Source organism: Arachis ipaensis, chromosome B9 (genome assembly GCF_059453495.1).
Source record: "Arachis ipaensis isolate K30076 ecotype BB chromosome B9, ASM5945349v1, whole genome shotgun sequence".
In the NCBI taxonomy this organism is placed as follows: Eukaryota; Viridiplantae; Streptophyta; class Magnoliopsida; order Fabales; family Fabaceae; genus Arachis; species Arachis ipaensis.
This window is the reverse complement of record NC_142444.1, coordinates 90667194-90681346: the sequence shown is the minus strand read 5'-3', so window position 1 is coordinate 90681346 and position 14153 is coordinate 90667194. Positions and strand designations below refer to the sequence as shown.

At 34.4% G+C, this 14153-nt stretch overlaps 2 protein-coding genes across 2 annotated transcripts; both read left to right on the top strand.

Moving 5' to 3' along the window:
• Positions 1–520: 520 nt before the first annotated feature.
• Positions 521–13777, top strand: LOC107606677 (uncharacterized). Its single transcript, XM_088498021.1, has 6 exons — positions 521–547; positions 746–832; positions 919–1006; positions 1322–1386; positions 2037–2083; positions 13717–13777. Exons 1-6 carry the CDS (start codon positions 521–523, stop codon positions 13775–13777), a joined length of 375 nt encoding a protein of 124 aa, XP_088354147.1.
• LOC107616757 (sugar transporter ERD6-like 5) lies at positions 8100–8794 on the top strand. Its single transcript, XM_016318688.3, has 5 exons — positions 8100–8120; positions 8237–8302; positions 8404–8479; positions 8575–8639; positions 8753–8794. Exons 1-5 carry the CDS (start codon positions 8100–8102, stop codon positions 8792–8794), a joined length of 270 nt encoding a protein of 89 aa, XP_016174174.3.
• Positions 13778–14153: the final 376 nt, after the last annotated feature.

Below are 14153 nucleotides of genomic sequence, written 5' to 3'. Positions count from 1 at the left end.
ATGTTATATATTCCAGTGTTGGTATTGAATCTGCTTTAATTTTATTTCCCAAGATGTGACAGCAACAAAAAGAAATGAATTTGAGGATTATTTTTTGAAGCGAAAGTTGCTCATGGGAATATATGAGAAGGGTTTTGAAAGGCTTTCTCCTATCCAAGAAGAAAGCATTCCAATTGCTCTTACTAGTAGTGACATTCTTGCAAGGGCTAAAAATGAGATAGGCAAAACAGCTGCATTTTGCATTCCTGCAATGGAAAAAATTGACCAGGATAACAATGTTATTCAAGGTTTGACTTCTTCCTCTTACCTTTATCTTTCTATTAGATTCCCATGAGTTCGATTGAGAGGACTATCATATTTATTGTAGTTCAAGGCTAGTTTGAATGAACTTCTCAGGGAGCAAGCTTGCTTCAATGGGCATAAATTTTTACTATAATATTTTTTCTCATGTTTTTAGAATTTTGTCCTAGTTTAGATTATATATGTGTTGATGTTGGCTTTGTTACCATGATTCAAACTGATGGGAACTAATCATGTTATGGATGAGGTAAATGCTTTTTTGCCTCAACTTCTACTCATTTATAAAAGTGGTTGACATGCATAAACTATTTGAAAAGTTGCAATCCTTTTAAATGAGAACAAACAAATCTTCAATTTTATTCTCTTCGTATGTTCATTCTGTTTCTTTAGTAGTAAGAGTTGGTTCCTAATCCCTTCTTTTACATTACTTTTTGTTTGGTTTCAGGCGGATAAGCTTTTGTCCCTAGAATTCCAACCTTCTATAGTTATTAATATTGATTTTCCCAAGAATTCAGAAACTTATCTCCCCAGGGTATACTGATTTTTCCTCATTCCCTTCCTAATTTATTTGCCTTGACACTGATTTCCTGTTCTAACGGATCATATATAGATATACAGGTCGGTCGCTCAGGGAGATTTGAGCATCTTGGTTTAGTAGTTAACTTGATCACTTATTGGGACTGCTTTAATTTGTATGTAATTTACAGTCTGTTAAGTTAATGCATTTCAACTGTATATGCTATAGATTTATTATGCATTCTGTCTTTTGTGCTGATATAGGATTGAACAAGAAATTAAAATTGAAATAAAGCAAATTCCACCACACATTGACCAGGTATGATAGGATGGAGTTTAATATTAGCCTTTTAACTGGCAGATATTTTGTTGGGTTCAGTTTGGGTTTCCCTTAATTTCATTTTCAGATGTGTTTGTTGCTAACATTAGTAACATGATGGGTCCTGTTTGGTAGATATTTCGCTAACATTTGTGTTTGTTCCTAACAGTTTGTTGCTAACATTAGTAACATCAGTTTGGCGGGGGGGAATGAGAAGAGTTTTCTATTTCCCTCAAGGACAAAGAGAACAGGTAAATCACAAAAATTCTTTATTATGTTTAGTTTTGAAAAAATCCCAAAAAAAAGTTATAAAATTTCCTAGTGGATCTTGAGCTCAGATATTTGGTCAAAATTTGCAACTGCTTCACTTAAGGTTTTTTTTCAATTTGAGCTAGATGGTTTGATTTCATTTGTTGCCCTTCTTTATTTTTTATTATTTCATTGTGCAATTTCTGATTTATAACTTGGTTATTATATTTTATTTCCTCTTTCGATAGTCATTTGAGAAAAATTAAAAGTGAGTTTTGTTCGTAGTGAAAGAATTTTTTTCTTTTACCAAAGTGTTTGGAAAATAAAAGGAATTATCATTAACTTCATCATCCTCACTTGATAAGAATCCACTTGTTTTCTTGTTTGTTAATTAAGTATGAATTTGGTGACTATTTGATGAAGTAATACACAGTTGGTGGATCTTGGTGGCTATTTAGTTAAGTATGAATTTGGTGACTACTTGATAAGAATCCACTTGTTTTCCTGTTGTTATTGGTGGTGTTTTTTTAGGGATATTGAAAGATTGATAGAAGTTGGGGATAAATTGGTATTGGTGATTTTTATACATACTTATATTTATTTCTAATATTAATAGAGATGCTTGAGCCTTCGCTATATATTGCTGTTGTAGTTGGCTTGCACTTGGACGTCTCATACCCTAATTTACTTCCGAAATAGGTATGTCACGTTGCTTTCCCTCCGTGCTAGGCTACTATGGTTACTGATGAGCGGATAATTTATACGCTTTTTGGCATTGTTTTTACATAGTTTTTAGTATAATTTAGTTAGTTTTTAGTATATTTTTATTAGTTTTTAAATAAAAATCACATTTCTGGACTTTACTATGAGTTTGTGTATTTTTCTGTGATTTCAGGTAATTTCTGGCTGAAATTGAGGGACTTGAGCAAAAATCTAATTCAGAGGCTGAAGAAGGACTGCAGATGCTGTTGGATTCTGACCTCCCTGCACTCGAAGTAGATTTTCTAGAGCTACAGAAACCCAATTGGCTCGCTCTCAATTGCGTTGGAAAGTAAACATCCAAGGATTTCCATAAATATATAATAGTCCATACTTTGCATGAGTTTTGAAGACGCAAACTGGCGTCCAAACGCTAGTTTGTTGCCCTATTCTGAAGTTAAACGCCAGAAACAAGTTGCAAACTAGAGTTAAACGCCAGAAATAGGCTGCAACCTGGTGTTTAACTCCAAGAGAAGCCTCTACACGTGTAAAGCTCAATGCTCAGCCCAAGCACACACCAATTGGGTCTCGGAAGTGGATTTCTGCATCATTTACTTATTTTCTGTAACCCTAGCTACTAGTTTAGTATAAAAGCTACCTTTTAGTGATTTATTTTATATCTTTGGACGTTTAGTCCTCAGACCGAGGTCTTGGTCATTCTGGTTCCCCCTCTGGGGCCGAAGCCAATGAACACTATTATCACTTATGTAATTTCAACGGTAGAGTTTCTACACACCATAGATTAAGGTGTGGAGCTCTGCTGTTCCTTATGAATTAATGCAAAGTACTATTGTTTTCCTATTCAACTCAAGCATATTTCTTCTCTAAGATATTCATTCGCACACAAGAACATGATGAATGTGATGATTATGTGACGCTCATTACCATTCTCACCTATGAACGCGTGCCTGACAACCACTTCAGTTCTACATGGAAACAAGCTTGAATGTGTATCTCTTGGGTTTCTAATCTAATATTAAAACCTTCGTGGTATAGGCTAGAATTATTGGCGGCCATTCTTGAGATCCGAAAAGTCTAAACCTTGTCTGTGGTATTCCGAGTAGGATCTGGGAAGGGATGACTGTGACGAGCTTCAAACTCGTGAGTGTTGGGCGTGTGACAGACGTAAAAGGATCAATGGATCCTATTCCAACATGATCGAGAACCGACAGATGATTAGCCATGCGGTGACAGCGCCTTTGGACCATTTTCACTGAGAGGACGGGAAGTAGCCATTGACAACAGTGATGCCCAACATACAGCTTGCCATGGAAAGGAATATGAATGATTGGATGAAAGCAGTAGGAAAGCAGAGGTTCAGAAGGAACAAAAGCAACTCCATACGCTTATCTGAAATTCTCACCAATGAATTACATAAGTATTTCTACCCTATTTTATATTTTAATTATATTTTAATTATCAAATCTCCATAACCATTTGAATCTGCCTGACTGAGATTTACAAGGTGACCATAGCTTGCTTCAAGCCGACAATCTCCGTGGGATCGACCCTTACTCACGTAAGGTTTATTACTTGGACGACCCAGTGCACTTGCTGGTTAGTTGTGCGGAGTTGTGAAAAAGAATTAAGATTATGAACGTGCGCACCAAGTTTTTGGCGCCGTTGATGGGGAGCAAACAATCACGATTTCGTGCACCATGTTTTTGGCGCCGTTGCCGGGGATTGTTCGAGTTTGGACAACTGACGGTTCATCTTGTTGCTCAGATTAGGTAATTTTATTATAATTTTAAGCTTCTTGTTTTTATTATTTTTATTTTTATTTTCGAAAAAAATTTTCAAAAAAAAAAACAAAATAATTTGAAAATAAATTATTCTATGACTTTAGAATTTTTAAGAATGAATTCTAGAGTTTCATGAGATATGTTGAATCCTGGCTAGCTGTTAAGCCATGTCTAATCTTTTGGACCGAGGTTTCACTTATCCTTAGAAGAGCTTCTTTGTCTTTCTCATCAAATTAGCTGTTGTATGTAATGTTCTGCTGAAGCTTGGCTGTCCATTGGCCATGTCTAGTGTTTTGGACTGGAGCTTTCACTAAAAGCTTGGCTGGCTAGTAAGCCATGTCTAATTCCTGGACCGGAGCTTTAGACTAACATTGCATGATTCCTGGAATTCTTATTAAAAATTTTGAAATCCTTATTTTTCTTTTTCAAAATAATTTTTTCGAAAAATCCAAAAAAAAAAATTTACAAAATCATAAAACCAAAAATAATTCTGTGTTTCTTGTTTGAGTCTAGTGTCAAATTGTAAGTTTGGTGTCAATTGCATATTTTTAATTTTCCTTTAATTTTCGAAAATTCATCATATGTTCTTCATTAATCTTCAAATTGTTCTTAATGATTTTCCTTATTTGATCTTTAAATTTTCTTGTTTTGTGTCTTTTCTTGTTTTTCATATGCATTTTCAAATAGTTAGTGTCTCAACATTAAAAATTTTTAAGTTTGGTGTCTTGCATGTTTTTCTTTTCTTAAAAATTTTCAAAAACATGTTCTTGATGTTCATCTTGACATTCAAAGTGTTCTTGGTGTTCATCTTGACATTCAAAGTGTTCTTGCATGCATTGTGTGTTTTGATTCATAATTTTCATGTTTTGAGTCTTTTTGTTGTTTTTCTCTTTCTTCATTAAAAATTCAAAAATAAAAAAATATCTTTCCCTTTTTTTTTGCTCATAAATTTTGAAAATTTAGTTGTTTCTTATGAGTCAAATCAAATTTTCAATTTAAAAATTCTATCTTTTTCAAATATTTTTTTTAAAAATCAAATCTTTTTCATTTTTCTTTCATATTTTCGAAAATTCAAATTGATTTTCAAAAAAATCTTTTTTCTTATTTTGTTTTATATTTTCAAAATCTTTACTAACAATTAATGTGATTGATTCAAAAATTTTAAAGTTTGTTACTTGCCTATTAAGAAAGGTTCAATCTTTAAATTTTAGAATCATATCTTTTAGTTTCTTGTTAGTCAAGTAATCAACTTCAATTTTCAAAATCAAATCTTTTTAATTTCCTTTTCAAATCTTTTTCAATTTAAATTTTCAATCATATCTTTCAATCATATCTTTTTCAAAACTTAATTTCAAAATCTTTTCTAACACTACAAGAAAAAGCGTATTTATCGACGAAAAAAATCGACGGCTATCTCTCCCGTCGATATTTTTCGACGGCTTGCCGTCGATATTTAAAAAAAATAATAATTAAAAATAAAATAATAAAATCGACAGTCTTGTCGTCGATTTTTTGATGATGCATTAAATCTCTTTTAATTATCATCATATTGTAGACGAAGCGGGGGATGAAAATACTTTTATATTAAAATCGACAGACATAGCGTCTATTTTTATATTTAAAATATCGACAACATTACCGTCGATAAATTTAAACGTTCCAGATTGTTTCTTAAAATACGAAGCGGGGGGTGAAAATACTTTTATATTAAAATCGACAAACATAGCGTCTATTTTTATATTTAAAATATCGACAACGTTTCCGTCGATAAATTTAAACGTTCCAGATTGTTTCTTAAAATATAAAGCGGGGGATGAAAATACTTTTATATTAAAAATTTAAAATCGACAGACATAGCGTCTATTTTTATATTTAAAATATCGACAACATTTTCGTCGATAAATTTGAACGTTCCAGATTTTTTTTTAAAATCAAATAAATGATGTGAATTGAATGTATAAAATAGACGCTAAGAACGTTGATTTTTTTTCAAAATAAAATCGACATACATACCGTCGATTTTTATTGCTAAAAACACGAGTCCGCGCCCACTTCCCGCCCCGAGTTCAGAAAAAAAATTTTTATCATTTTCTTTTCTTCTCTTTTCTTTTCTGCATTCCACTTCTTTTCTGCATTCAGAAACACAATTTCAGACCACTTCACGGTTGCGCCACCATCACTCAGTTTGCTCGCGCCGCCACTGTCGCTCCTCTTGCTCGCGCCACCACTGTCGCTCCTCTTGCTGGCGCTGCCTGTCGCTCCGTTGCTGCCGTGCCACACAGTCGCTCCTTCTCTCTGTTGCCGTCGTAGCTCCTCCTACTTTGGTCCTTCTCCGCTCTCTCTCAATCGAACTCACAAAAACCAGGTATCATTTTCTGACTGTTACTGAACTCTTTTCAAAGCCAACTTCAGTTTCATTTGGAAATCCCATATTTCAGGTGTAAACTATGACCTAATTGTAATATCCTATTTTCTAAATCTAGAAATTCTGGTCATGTTTATTCTGGTCATAATTTGCTGCTTCATGAATTCTTAATATATTATTTCTCTGCTAATATTCTTTCTCTGCTTAATTGAAATGATTGTGGTACTTATTTCATACTCTCCTTTTGTACTGATTTTTGGTTAGGGATTTTACTTTTGTTCTGATTTGGATTTTGCTTTTGTTATGATTTGGCTTGCTGTTTGTCTTAAATAAATAATTTAAGAAAAACTTCTTTTCATCATAAATGCATTATGAATGTTTTTTTTTAAAAAAGAAAAAAAAATCTTTTGAAGAGCATTGTTTTGTTACTTGTGATCTGTTTCTATGCATCAATTCTCATCCACTGTAGTTAGTTAACGAATGAAGTGCTGGCTCTGTTATTTTTTGATTGAGTAAGAAGAAGGAGTGAGTAAGAAAAACCCCGCCTGAGCATGAGACTGAACCATTTTCTAAGTAGTCCTTGAATCCTGGTACAACTTTGTTGTTGGACCATTTTGCTTCTTGCAGAAACGATTTTCACAAATCACACCACTGATATCATAAGTATAGACATATCAATCAATTTATGAATCCTCATAATAATTGTGTAGATAATAGTGAAAACATTAATTTAGGAATCTAATTAAGAGTTAATAAGACTTGATTAAACTTAGGAAAAGTATAGTACATACAGCTTTTTTGAGATAGGGAAGCCACTTGACTGCATGATCTTTGAAGATATCAAAAGCCATTTCATTGATAGTGGTATAAAGCGCTAGGAAGCACAATATCATGTAGTCTGGAAGATTGTTAATGGTATTTACATCCCATCTGATATAAAAGCATGCATATAATAATAATTAAATTTTGCCGCATTAAGTTATTGTTATAAATATATACTAAATAATATAATAAAGCAACCTCTCAATAGCATCCGTGAAGAGAACATCAATTCTCTTTTAAAGTGGCTTGATTCTCTTTTTCATTTTTCTGCATTTGTTATTTTTCATTGGATTTTGGCTAATAATCTTAATGAGTGGCCACCATTTTCATTTTACAACTTGGAGTGCTGAATTTAATCAATCATTTTGAATAGCAATTAGAGTGAAACTATGGTTGTGACTTCTGTCTTGTCAATTATAGTGAAAACTATAAGACATTACTATTGAGTAGATATGCTTGCTTACTTAAAGAAATCTTTTAATGGTTCTTGTTTCTATAAATGTAATGTATTTCCCCTCATCAATTTGATAGAGAGGGAAGAAAAAGAATGGAAGAAGCTCTTCTTGGAAGCCAGATTCAGTCACTATAAAATAACACCATATTTGGTATGAGGTCACTCATTGAAGTTTATCCTTGAATAATAAAAGGCAGCGATATTGATCTATACATTGCTTTATTTTGTTAGGAGTTAAATCTTAGTCATATTTCTGTTAATGATCTAGGCCTCTGCTTTATAACAAGCATATACAATAGCAGTTTATATTGGGAGCCTGTTGTAATAGTTTCTCTCTCGGTGCTTTATAAATAACATTAAACAAACCTATATTAAGCTTCAAAGTTCAAACAGCCTGTGTTTTTGTGCAACAACCTTGTGCTGTTGTGCATATATATTTCCTTCTTTTGTGCAACAACATTGCAGATTGTTGGTATTTAACACCGGCGCTAAGATTCTTGGTATTTAACACTTGCTGCTTGATTGAAGGTTGCTTGGTGGCTTTACATTGGAAGATTGTTGGTAGGGTGTGGGATGGGCCTTCTATCTTTTATGGTAATGTTAAGATTCATAAACTTTCTTATAATTTCAGTTCAAACTTCAAATTGCATTCAGCTGATAAAGTCAAAAGAAACACAAATAATTTTTTTCCCTTTTATATAACATAACAGGTTCCAGTTTATGTAGCAGAAGTAACACCGAAGAATCTCCGAGGAGGATTCACCACGGTTCATCAGGTAAAGTGATAAAATATTCTCTCAAATGTCCTTTTACTTGCATCATGTTTTACATATTTCATGCATTGCATTATTCCAAATCCTTATTATTATGTTGACAGCTTATGATTTGTTGTGGGGTATCATTAACTTATCTTATTGGAGCATTCTTGAATTGGAGGATTTTGGCTCTGATAGGTAAATGACCTTCTTTCTGGTGTTGTTTTAATAAAACATGAAATCAAACAACTGGGTTGATGAAACTGCTCACATCTTTTTCATCTTTGTCTCAGGAATCATTCCTTGTAGTGCACAGGTTCTGAGTCTACCCTTCATTCCTGAGTCTCCTAGGTGGCTGGTTAGTTGTTCCTAGTTGTTTACTATCATTCAAACAAGCAACTAATCATTCTTCACTTTTTATTAAAATGATTGGAATTGCGAAATGTCACCGATACTTACAATCTTCTGCAGGCAAAGGTTGGTCACTTGGCGGGGAACGAAAATTCTTTATAGCTCCTTAGGGGAGAGAATGCCAATGTTTCTCAAGAGGCCACTGAAATTAGAGTATATAACAAGCGTTTGTTCATTCGAGTGCTAAACTCGTGTGTTACAATCTATCTAGAAAGCAGAAGAAGCAAGGAAAAAGATACCACAAAGTCTAACACACTAACATGCACTGTTTTGGTAGGATTATACAAAAGCACTTCAGCAGCATTCAAAAGCTAGCATTATTATATTAGCACTCAGCACTTATTATTATGTTCCCCTTCCTCTAACATTTCTTCAACTGCTTCCTTGAATCTGAGGCTTGCACTCAGCACTCATGAAGAATGTGGTGGAAGCCTGTTTGTGAAGGTGTACATGGAAGGCATTCCAATAGGGAGGAAACTCGACACCACTATTCTCTGGGGTACAGAGATGGATGAAGTTGTAGTTCAACCTGGTGAGAGATGCCATGTCCTCACTTATGAAGATGAAGAAGGAGATCTTGTTATGGTTGGGGATGTTCCTTTGGGAGTAAGTCATCATCATCATCTAAATTCTCTTCTTTCTTTCTTTCTTTAATGAAACTAATTGATATTATATGTTGATGTTGGTGTAGGATGTTTGCTTCCACTGTAAAGAGGTTGAAGATCACAAGGGTAGACACATTCATTACCTCTTGATAATGCAGATCTCTATATGTTTTGGATTAATTAGGTAGCTTCAGGGACACTACTGAGGTTTCCAATTTTGTTCTTAGTACTACTACTACTAGTGTAGTCTTAATTACAAGTGTTGAATCATCAAAACTATTCACAAAGTTAAGTCCTCAGTTATATATACTACATGCATACCTTGCTCACTAGTCACTACTTTCTTCTTTCCTTCAACATGTATAATTAATTAATTAATTAATCCTGTTGTACATTCATTCCTAATTAGTGTATGTCACAGCTTCTTTTTATTAATTAGCTTTTCATAACGGCAAAAGATAAATTGACATATACACATAACAAGTATGAACTAGAAACAAGTAAAGGTTATATTGGCAAAATAATATAGTATAAATTTTATTTTTATATTTAAAAGTTTATTTGTCTTGTTATCTAATATTCTGTATAAATTTTATTTATATATTTAAAAGTTTATTTGTATTAATTGTTTACTATTTTTCAAATAAAAAAAATAATTAAAACATATAACTATTAAAATTGACGGCAACTGTGTCGATTTTATTGAATCAAATATCGACGGCAGTGTTGTCGATTTTATTAAGCATATTATAGACGAAACTGTTGTTGATTTTATTAAGCATATTATAGACGAAATTATTGTCGATTTAATTGAATCAAATATCGACAGAAATGGCGTCGATTTTATATAATAATATCGACGGAAACTTTGTCAATTTTATTAAGAATGTAAAATTTTCAAACTCATATTATAGACAAAAACGTTGTCGATTTTATTACATTATTATCGACGGCAAGGCAAGCCGTCGATTTTATTAGAATTTTAAAAAATCGACAAGCTTAATAGCGACCATCGTCACCGTCCATTTTGCTGTCGAAATTTAATATTATCGACGGCTTAGCCGTCGATTTGGCCGTCGATTTTAACGATGTTTCTTGTAGTGTAACTTCTTATCTTTTCAAAATTGATTTTCAAAAATTTTCAATTAACTACTTAACTTTTTGATTGATTTTTTTTTTAAAATTCCTATCTTTTTCAAAACCATCTAACTACTTTTTCTTTCACCAATTTTCGAAAACCCCTCCCCTCTTTTTCAAAATTTCTTTTTAAATAACTATTTGTTTTAAATTTTAATTTGATTTAATTTTATTTTTCTTTTTAAATTTTGAATTATAACTAATAGTCAAAATAAAAATAAAAATATTTTTATTTCATTTTATTTAATTTTCGAATTCTTCCCCCTCTCATCTCTTTCTATTTATTTATTTATCTACTAACACTTCTCTTCTACTCATAATTCGAACCCCCCTCTTCTCCCCTGTGTTCGAATTTTTTCTCTTCTCTTCTTCTACTCACAAAAGGAAATCTCTATACTATGACATAGAGGATTCCATATTTTCTTTTCTGTTCTCTTCTTTTTCATATGAGCAGGAACAAGGATAAGAACATTCTTGTTAAAGCTGACCCTGAACCTGAAAGGACTCTGAAGAGGAAGCTAAGGGAAGCTAAGGCACAACCTTCTGGAGAGGATCTGACAGAAATTTTCGTAAAAGAAGGAGACATGGCCAAACCTAATAACAATGGTAGAGATGCAAGGAAGATGCTTGGTGACTTTATTGCACCCTCTTCTAACTTCTATGGAAGAAGCATCTCACTTCCTGCAATTAGAGCAAACAACTTTGAGCTTAAGCCTCGATTAGTTTCTCTAATGCAACAGAACTGCAAGTTTCATGGACTTCCAATGGAAGATCCTCATCAGTTTTTAGCTGAATTCTTGAAAATCTGTGACACTGTCAAGACCAATGGAGTTGATCCCGAGGTCTACAGGCTTATGCTTTTCCCTTTTGCTGTAAGAGACAAAGCTAGAACATGGTTGGATTCACAACCTAAGGATAGCCTGAACTCCTGGGATAAGCTGGTCAGTGCTTTCCTGGCCAAATTCTTTCCACCTCAAAAGATGAGCAAGCTTAGAGTGGAAATCCAAACCTTCAGAAAGAAGGAAGGAGAATCCCTCTATGAAGCTTAGGAAAGATATAAGCAACTGATCAAAAGGTGCCCTACTGACATGCTTCTAGAATGGAGCATCATATGTATATTCTATGATGGTCTGTCTGAGTTGTCAAAAATGTCATTGGACCATTCTGCAGGAGGATCTCTTCACGTGAAAATCCCTGCAGAAGCTCAAGAACTCATTGAAATGGTTGCAAATAACCAGTTCATGTATACCTCTGAGAGGAATTCTGTGAACAATGGGACGCCTCAGAAAAAGGGAGTTCTTGAAATTGATACCCTGAATGCCATATTGGCTCAGAACAAAATATTGACTCAGCAAGTCAATATGATTTCTGAGAGTCTGAATGGATTGCAAGCTGCATCCAACAGTACTAAAGAAGCATCTTCTGAAGAAGAAGCTTATGATCCTGAGAACCCTACAATAGCAGAGGTGCATTATATGGGAGAACCCTATGGAAACACCTATAATCCTTCATGGAGAAATCATCCAAATTTCTCATGGAAGGACCAACAGAAGCCTCAATAAGGCTTCAATAATAATGGTGGAAGGAATAGGTTTAGCAATAGCAAGCCTTTTCCATCATCTTCTCAGCAACAGACAGAGAATTCTAAATAGAGCCATTCTGGCCTGGCAACCATGGTCTCTGATCTATCCAAGACAACACTAAGTTTCATGAATGAAACAAGGTCCTCCATTAGAAATTTGGAGGCACAGGTGGGTCAGCTGAGTAAGAAGACTACTGAAACTCCTCCCAATACTCTCCCAAGCAATACAGAAGAGAATCCCAAGAGAGAGTGCAAGGCCATAACCATGACCAACATGGCCGAACCTGGAGAGAGGGAAGAGAACGTGAATCCCGGTGAGAAAAGCCTCATGGGACGTCCTTTGGACAGAAAGGAGTTTTCCTTTGAGGAACCAAAGGAATCTGAGGCTCATACAGAGACCATAGAGATTCCATTGAACTCCCTTCTTCCATTCATGAGCTCTGATGAAAATTCTTCCTCTGAAGAGGATGAAGACATCACTGAAGAGAAAGTTGCTAAATATCTAGGAGCAATCATGAAGCTGAATGCCAAGTTATTTGGTACTGAGACATGGGAGGATGAACCCCCCTTGTTAACCAATGAACTGAATGCATTAATGAGGCAAACATTGCCTCAGAAAAAACTGGATCCCGGAAAATTCTTCATACCTTGTACCATAGGCACCATGACCTTTGAAAAAGCTCTGTGTGACCTGGGGTCAGGGATAAACCTCATGCCACTCTCTGTAATGGAGAAACTGGGAATCTTTGAGGTACAAGCTGCAAGAATCTCATTAGAGATGGCAGACAAATCCATGAAACAGGCTTATGGACTAGTATAGGACGTGCTAGTGAAGGTTGAAAGCCTTTACATCCCTGCTGATTTCATAATCCTAGACACTGGGAAGGATGAGGATGAATCCATCATCCTTGGCAGACCCTTCCTGGCCACGGCAAAAGCAGTGATTGATGTTGACAGAGGAGAGTTGGTCCTTCAGTTGAATGAGGACTACCTTGTATTCAGAACTCAAGGTTCTCCTTCTATAACCATGGAGAGGAAGCATGAAAAGCTTCTCTCAGTACAGAGTCAAACAAAACTCCCACATTCAAACTCTAAGTTTGGTGTTGGGAGGCCACAACCAAACTCTAAGTTTGGTGTTGAGAGGCCCCAACATTGCTTTGATTTTCTGTGAGGCTCCATGAGAGCTCACTGACTGAGATTTACAAGGTGACCATAGCTTGCTTCAAGCCGACAATATCCGTGGGATCGACCCTTACTCACGTAAGGTTTATTACTTGGACGACCCAGTGCACTTGCTGGTTAGTTGTGCGGAGTTGTGAAAAAGAATTAAGATTATGAACGTGCGCACCAAGTTTTTGGCGCCGTTGATGGGGAACAAACAATCACGATTTCGTGCACCAGTTACTATCTATTTACAACTTATTCCAAGATATTCCAGAGATTGTTATAAAATTATACAAAATGGTTGAACTCAGAATTTTATATGCATATCTTTAGAATTATCTCTCCGGAATAGTAGTGGCCAATTGCATGTGATCAACTTGTGCATGTCACATATTTCAATATGAAGATGTGACACATCCTTATTCCAAGTCTTATATATTTTTTTATGATTCCTTTCTTTAATATTTGTCATGGCAAGTTTTTTTGTAATTTGCTTACCTTCTGTTTTTTTGTTATTCATATGATCATACTTGCAGATTATTCGTGAAGTGTATTGTGGAGCTTTCCATTTGGTTCCTTTATCCGAGGAAGGCCTAGTACAAGCTTGGGGTGATTCAATGATATTTCTTAATTCCCTTCCTAGAAATTCATTTTTGTTTATGTTTGTAAATTTCATGCACACTGTCGTTGCATGTATAGAGAAGACATGGCTAATTTGCTTTGAATTCTATTAATGTAATATTACTTTTTATTGATTAACTTTTTTAAATGACATTTACATATTTTTGTTAATGTTTTTTTATTATTTTTGGAGTGCCTTAGAGTGCATGTAAAAGCATATACTATTTTTTTAATTTGATAAGGATATAGCCACGCTTTTAAAACATGGCAATAAGTTTTTTTCTTAATTTGATAATGATACAGCCACGCTTTTAAAGCGTGGCAATAGGTTCATTTATAGGTACGTTAAAAG

Excerpts from the sequence above, each read along its gene's own strand:
- LOC107606677 (XM_088498021.1), top strand. The coding sequence starts at position 521 with ATGGGAACTAATCATGTTATGGATGAG. Across the intron at positions 1,007-1,321 it reads TAATTTGTATGTAATTTACA|TAACATCAGTTTGGCGGGGG; the intron begins GTCTGTTAAGTT and ends TGCTAACATTAG. Across the intron at positions 1,387-2,036 it reads CTCAAGGACAAAGAGAACAG|TTGGCTTGCACTTGGACGTC; the intron begins GTAAATCACAAA and ends TTGCTGTTGTAG.
- LOC107616757 (XM_016318688.3), top strand. The coding sequence starts at position 8,100 with ATGGGCCTTCTATCTTTTATG. Across the intron at positions 8,121-8,236 it reads TGGGCCTTCTATCTTTTATG|GTTCCAGTTTATGTAGCAGA; the intron begins GTAATGTTAAGA and ends ATAACATAACAG. Across the intron at positions 8,303-8,403 it reads GATTCACCACGGTTCATCAG|CTTATGATTTGTTGTGGGGT; the intron begins GTAAAGTGATAA and ends TTATGTTGACAG.